The 7,409-nt window shown below is 41.5% G+C and overlaps 1 protein-coding gene across 1 annotated transcript; it reads left to right on the top strand.

Annotated features, from left to right (window-relative positions):
- Nucleotides 1–2,034: 2,034 nt before the first annotated feature.
- LOC147635040 (uncharacterized) lies at nt 2,035–6,878 on the top strand. The gene is made up of 2 exons (XM_086804288.1): nt 2,035–3,124; nt 5,405–6,878. The coding sequence occupies exons 1-2, from the start codon at nt 2,107–2,109 to the stop codon at nt 5,998–6,000; spliced, it is 1,614 nt and encodes a 537-aa protein (XP_086660414.1). The 5' UTR covers nt 2,035–2,106; the 3' UTR covers nt 6,001–6,878.
- The last annotated feature ends 531 nt before the right edge of the window (nt 6,879–7,409 follow it).

Below are 7,409 nucleotides of genomic sequence, written 5' to 3'. Positions count from 1 at the left end.
TCATGTCATGCCATGAAGATCGGCACATACGCTCATGTCATGGCATAAAGATTTGGACTACCATGCTAACCATTCCCTAGTGGTCTTGACACACATTTCGCTAATCACAACCACTACCTAGCAACCTAATGTTCAAGGGTCCACACCACTTCGCCAAACAACCAACCTAATGTTGAGCGGTCCACACCACTTCCATAACCAATGGAGGCCTAGCATGAAGAACCTCTACATATCCTCTATCACTCTCCATGTTGCCTTGACACGCTGTCTACCCACCAAGGAGCGAAAGAAAAAAAACTAAACTTTAGACGGGCCTCGTGATGTTTATGCTTTTTGCATCAAAATCATTGTCTGATTGGAATAGATACCAACCTGAATCAGCCGCGGGCTATATGCGGCATATCTCCGAAATTGACACAAGTCTCTTGAAGAGTAGCATCCCGCTTCAAAAGCAACCTAAAAAAGGGCAATCCTAGGCATGAAGTAGTGGGCAACGAGCTCCCATGCTTGCTGTTATCCTAAGTGAACAGCAAGCGCAGGAACACCCATAGAACATTGAGTTTCAATGGGTCTCCTGATGTTAAGCTAATTACTCCTTCTGTATCTCACCAATATGCCTTGCATCCACAACTGTAACATATAGCTGCAGATTGGTCCCGAACTATACCACTTTAACTCGCATGCCAACATCATAGTGTATCTAGACCATTCACACTTTTCTACCCTGGTAACAGCTTCACCACCTACGTGAGGAAGCATCTCACTATTAGGAAGATGGATATGCTAACCAATCCATAAATCAACATGGTTTCACTTACCTAATTGATTGTAAGACACTTTGCTATCTTACCCGCTCAAACTGGCCTTACCCTGTGCTTAATGTCAAATAGTGAAAGTCTATGGACTCCACGTATGTACTTGCTTAAGAGTAGCAATAGAGACCGGAGAATTTTCAAGTTTGGCTAGCTAAGCGTGAAAATTAGTCACACTAGGAAAAGTCTACGGATTCCACATATATACTTGCTTAAGTAACAATAAGCAATACACAGTCATTCCCTTGTAATAGAATACTTGTGACCTCTCCTCTTCCCTCTTCTAATTTGCATGTATGCTATGGAATCTTGCATGTTAGATGCTCTCTAGACAACATTGGTTGTAGGTTTTCGTGCATTAGCTTCCTCTTCATCCGCCGTCCCCCCTCCCTCTTTTGTGAGACTGAACCATCACGAAGGACCATCTCTATTTGCCTCCATTTAGGTAAAGAGAGCTCTCCGTTCACCCCATCATTGGCAAAAGGAGCATTCCAGAGTGAGGATGCGACGAAGAGAGCTAGCTCACCCACATTAAGAAGTTACAATAACGACATATGCTTAGGTAAGTTCTTGACTTAAACAACTTCTAAGCTTTTATCTACATATTTGAGCCTAGTACAAGTCTTTAGAAAAGCAAATGAAACATATTATGAGTACGTGGAGCAACATGTACAACTTTTTTAGAATTAATCTAAGATTAAGGATATCTTAACTTCTTGACCAATTTTCCAAGTTCTTGCAACCTCCAAGCTGAGCTATGTATAGTCACTTTGTGTAAATTCTACTTAATTTACCTAATTCATTATTAATTATCTTTTAGAGAGATTAGTGAGAATTAAGATTTTGAAGCATAGCATATGAGAGCCTTAATATCTCAACTAAAAACTCTAATTCACCTTAATCTCTAACTAATAATCTCTAATTATGCTAAAAATAGACTAGCAAATAGTAAGCAAGAGATTAACCTAATTTCAGATTTGAAAGCATAGGGGGCTTCGATTTTAGGATTGATTCATGGCCCTAACTTTAATTTCTCAAGTACCCTCTTAATCCTTTGCTAATTTCAAAAGAAGCTCACTAACTAATAGCATTTTTTTGAAACTCTAATTACTCACTAATTAAACGGGATTTATCAATGATCTAAAGATCAACCTATAATCAACAAATCACACAAAAGGGAAGCAAAGTAATTTATTATAATTTTCACAAGAAAATTATGCATTCTTTCCAAACTGAGTTTAAGAGGAGGACTCCTGCGTTCGTTTGTCTGTAAGAGAGAGAGTAAGAGAGCGCAATGGAGTCTGCAGGAGCTACGGGTGTGGGAGTGCCTTGGCCAGCAAAAGGCGGAGCCGGCGATGGCCTCTACATCAGAGAGCAACGCGCTTACGATCAGCAGCCCCATCGTTCTGCGAATCCTAGGGTCTCAAAGTGGAGCGATGGATCAGCAGGCCACGGTATTCCTGCAGCAGCTGCTTCTATCGCCTCTGCACGAAATCCTAGCTCAGAACGACCACCCTCTCCCACTGGCTTGGAGCCTCCTTACAAGAAAGTCAGAAATGAGGTATCCCAAGGATTTGACAACAGCAATTTAGGTCAAGGAACTGCAGATCAGAGAGACAATGTTTACGGTGAAGCTCCGCCAGGGCTTTCACATGCCCTGTCGGTGGCCGCAGACGGGCAAAGCTATGGTGCTTTGGAGGGCGGCGAAAGCTATGGTGCAGGCTATGATGGGCAGCAGATGTACGGTCATGGGCAGGTCATGCCACAAATGTCTGGCTATGGTCAAGGCGTGTCACAGACATCTAGCCACGGCCAGGGCACACGGCAGAGCTATGGATCGTCTTTGGGTTTTGCCCCTGGCTCTGCGAAGGGGTCAGGAGCACTCTTCCTCAAGACAAAGCTCTGCACTAAGTTCAAGCTGGGGACTTGCACCTTTAATGAACGATGCCATTTTGCTCATGGCATGGAAGATCTCAGAAAGCCCCCTTTGGGATGGGAGACCATGGTTGCTAACTCAGCGCAGGGGGGTCCCTTTACTGGCAGAACAGGTGAAGGCGGAATGCAGCAACGTCGAAAAACTGCTAAGCCTTGTCGGTATTTTGCAGATGGTAAGGACTGTCCATATGGTGATAGGTGTACGTTCCTGCATGGTAATGAAGATGTACAGCAAACACCTGGGGCTGGCAACTTTGACAACAGAGGAACTTCTGCTACTTCAAATTCCAACTACAAAACTCGCATGTGTGCGAGATGGGAAAGAGGGGAACCTTGTAACTATGGAGAGAGATGCCACTATGCTCATGGCCATGCGGGTACTTTCTTGTTGGTTATGGTTTGTGGTGTTTTTCCTCTTTTCTCCTATTCACTTTCCAGGCTTATCAGACTTTCTTTGTATTTTGTTTGGTGTTGGTTACAAATTGTCTTGAATGTGAACAATGTGGCTTATCAGATCTTCATCTAATCTTGTCTGGTAATAGCTATAAATTTGAACACATGTAAAGAGCTGTGTATACTGAGTCTAAGATTTTCTGTGGAGTCAAGTTTTGAACATATTGTAAGAGATATGTCTGTTCAAGGGGCACATATACCATCTGAATATGCTGAAAGGGTCATCAAGGGACTGTGCCATCTCAATACACTTAAAAGGCTTTCAAGTGACTCGCATGTGATTTCTCCAAGTGCCTTTTAAGCTCCTCAATAAGCAGTTCTTTTGGTAATACCCTTCCAGTTTATAACCTACAAGGATAATTGGCACTTTCTTCATGGTTATGTGGCTATACCTCCTTACAACTTTGGTTTGGTGAACAATGTGGCTTATCAGATTTTCATCTAATCTTGTCTGGTAATAGCTATAAGTTTGAAAACGTGTAAAGAGCTATGTATACTCAGTCCAAAATTTTTTGTGGAGTCAAGTTTTGAACATAATGTAAGAGCTATGCAGACCTTTGTATGATTGTATGCTCTTATGTGTGTGTGTGTGTGTGTGTGTGTGGGTTGTGTGTCTGGGAGCATATATTGATACCAAGTTCTACACCCACTATTGGGCACTGATGATGTTAGTGGGGATGTTGTAGTATCTAGTCCATACTAAGCATGATGGAGTTGATGGTTTATTGTCTTGTGGATGATTACCATGAGGTTATAAATTGCACTTTCTTATAAGGTGAATTTGGACATGTTCCTGGATTCATCTAGGTATATATAATGTAAGAGGTACATCTGTTCAAGGGGCACATATACCATCTGAATACCCTGAAAGGGTCATCAAGGGACTGTGCCATCTGAATACACTTAAAAGGCTTTCAAGTGACTCGCATGTGTTTTCCCCCAGTGCCTTTTAAGCTCCTCAATAAGCAGTTCTTTTGGTAATACCCTTGCAGTTTATAACCTACAAGGATAATTGGCACTTTCTTCATGGTTATGTGGCTATACCTCCTTATAACTTTGGTTTAGTGAACAATGTGGCTTATCAGATTTTCATCTAATCTTGTCTGGTAGTAGCTATAAATTTGAACACATGTATGTATACTCAGTCTAAGATTTTCTGTGGAGTCGAGTTTTGAACATAATGTAAGAGGTATGTCTGTTCAAGGGGCACATATACCATCTGAATATGCTGAAAGGGTCATCAAAGGACTGTGCCATCTCAACACACTTAAAAGGCTTTCAAGTGACTCGCATGTGATTTCTCCAAGTGCCTTTTAAGCTCCTCATAAGCAGTTCTTTTGGTAATACCCTTCCAGTTTATAACCTACAAGGATAATTGACACTTTCTTCATGGTTATGTGGCTATATCTCCTTATACCTTTGGTTTGGTGATGCTTGTGTCATCATTTGAAACTGTGATTGTAATCAAGCATTCTTTGTTCAGGTATATATAGCGCTTGTTGGTTTTTGTTTGGTAATAAGTAGGTATTAAGATGACTTTAAACAAATTCAATGTATTTTTACAGATGGTTTGTGGGTGTGGGACTAGGTTGATTAATGCCTTCTACTACACATCTTGTGCTATTTTGGTATTCAAGAAGTTAAAAAAACACGGATTAATGAGTATGTCTGGTTAATGTTGCCCACTGGTTAATGTTGCCCACATGTTTCTTTTGTGTGCATGATAAGCTAAGTTGGGGGTATTGTGTGTAGTTGTTGAAGTCCCGGTAATAATGTGGAAGTAATCTGTTCAAATAGGGGCATGAATGTGATTGAAGTTATGTTTAAGAGAAAGGGCAGGTTCAAGCTCCAGCCCTATTTTGTCTACTTTTTTGATTGTAGAATACACCTCTGCAGGCGCCCCTCCTTAGCACAAGGGATTGATGGGTTTCAAGTAACTTGATCCTGGTCTCTGCAATAACATAATTTTGGGTTCCTGAAAGAATAGTTGAGGCAGTCCTGTAGAGCAGTGTTGTTTCTGTGCTTGGATCTATCGTCTACTGTTGCTTTTTGAGGATGTTAGTGTGAAGAATCAATGTGTCAATGTTTTAATACTTAAACGCATAATGGCATCCACTTTCAACCCCCCAAAAGAGGAAAATTCTGGTTTGTGTTCTTATTTTGCTGTTCAATCAGTCATATTAATTAAATGTATGCCTTTGCAGAGCTGCAGAAATACACGGGAGTTTCTAGCTATAGCCACAACAGTGGCATTGCAGCAGCTGTCAATGTGCAGTATTCAAGTGCAACTTCAGAGATGGCTCCCATTCCTGCAGTTTATTCCAATCCAAACAATATTAATCCTCCTCCTCTAGCTGCTCCCTATGGGGCATCGCTCAATTTTGCAAGCTTAAATGCTCCTGCTAACACTGATCCTGCAAGTTTGAACTCCTATTCAATTGCGGGTGCAGGTGCACAAGATGGCACTAATGGATCCTTGAAAAGTCACAATTACTGGAATGGGGCCTCAATGCAGCAGGGTTATGTCCAGCAGGCTAATCAAACAGCAGGACCTTGGGCAGGAAATTATTTAGCTGATGGGGGCTATAACAATCAAATTGGTGCAGTCCAGCACACTCAAGAGCAGCAGCACAGTGTTCCACTTTATGGTACTGGAAGTGCTGGTGTCTATCAGGATACAAAGCAGAGTCTGAGTGCACCCTATGGCCAGAATGGTAGTCAGGGTAATTATCAGAGTGAAGCTACAAGTGGCGATGGGGGTTACTATCATGTCGCATACGAGGCTAATTACCCCAATTAGCAGGCAGACAATAGTGGCAGATTAACATGGCCGAAACATGGACAGAAAAGACGTGACTGTGCTTGACCCCTCATAAGACAACCTTGTTCTCTTTTATATTGTCTTATTTTATGTGTTCCTTCACATGCTCTTTTTTGTGCTCATTGCCTTTTTCTTGAGTAAACTTTTGGGTTTCCTCCCTCGTCATCTTTCTGCCTTGTAATGGGCTTTTTAGCAGCAACACTCACATCTTTGTAGCATCCTCATATGACCTTATACCATGATCTAGCTTTTTTCTAGCTGTTTTATCTTTACCTTGCGGCTGCTTTCTCTCTCTTACAGCATTATCTAGATGCCTTATCTTTATCTAGCGGCTGCTTTATCTCTTTAATGCTCAAGAGCAACCTGTGTTGATGGAGAATGCAGCAGTTGAAGTGTTAAATAGTATTTCAGAACTTCTGGACTTGATTGGAGATGCACCCAAGATTGCATCTGCACCCTTGGCTAGCAATGATTGTGGGTGATCAGCACTTGCACTCCGTCTTACCAGGCTAAAGATTTGTGGGAACAAAGAGCACTTCACAGGTGATTTCTGTCCCTTTACCTGGAGGAGTGATAATGGTAATGAAGTTAAATCTTTAATGTGAAAGTGTATTAATGTACTGCTGGATACAGTGGCTTAGTACTTTCTAGCTCTGTTGTTCCATCATTTGTGTCTCCTGTGAATCAAATACTATTTATAGGGTTTTCAACACTTTTTTCAAGTTAAAAACTTGTATAAATGGATGCAGCTTATGGCAGTCATCCAGAAACTTGAGCAGATATGACCTGCTTTTGAACAATAGGTATAGTTTTATTACTCGTTTACTTTTTGTTCTTTTTATGCATATTCTGTCAAATTGTGTGGTAGGTTGGCCAACCTGTTTAGGACTTATACCGAGGCCCTTTATACAGAGGATAGGTGCTCAACAGAAACCTTTTGCGTAGCCAATGAGAGAACTTTGGGTAGTTGTGCACCCCCCACCCCCTCCCTCCTCCCAAAAATAAAAACAAACAAATAAACACAGATGCACATGTGGATACACATGAATTATGCCCCACCTGCCACTTTGCTTGACTAGGAATCCATGTACTCCCCCCTCTTCCCCTCCAAACAACAACAACAACAACAACAACAAAAAAACATGCGTACGCACAGGCATGCATGGTAATTCTGTCGCACTTGCTACTTTGCTTGATTAGGAATCCATGTACTGCCCATGGATGTAAGCATGGGGATAGGCAGCATTCTCTCTTTGTATAAACAGCCTGATGTTAGGATTGTTGGCCATAGTTGGGCCAAGATGCTGAATTTTGGTGGAGATCTATGCATTTCTTCATCCCGATAGCTTTGTTTTATTTTGCTTAAATGATAAGGTTCGTTTTATTTT

The sequence above is a fragment of the Cibotium barometz genome, chromosome 10, assembly GCF_041138505.1.
Source record: "Cibotium barometz isolate CiBa-2024 chromosome 10, ASM4113850v1, whole genome shotgun sequence".
Taxonomy (NCBI): domain Eukaryota; kingdom Viridiplantae; phylum Streptophyta; class Polypodiopsida; order Cyatheales; family Cibotiaceae; genus Cibotium; species Cibotium barometz.
Note: the sequence above shows the minus strand (reverse complement) of the source record. Positions and strands in the feature narration are given on the sequence as shown.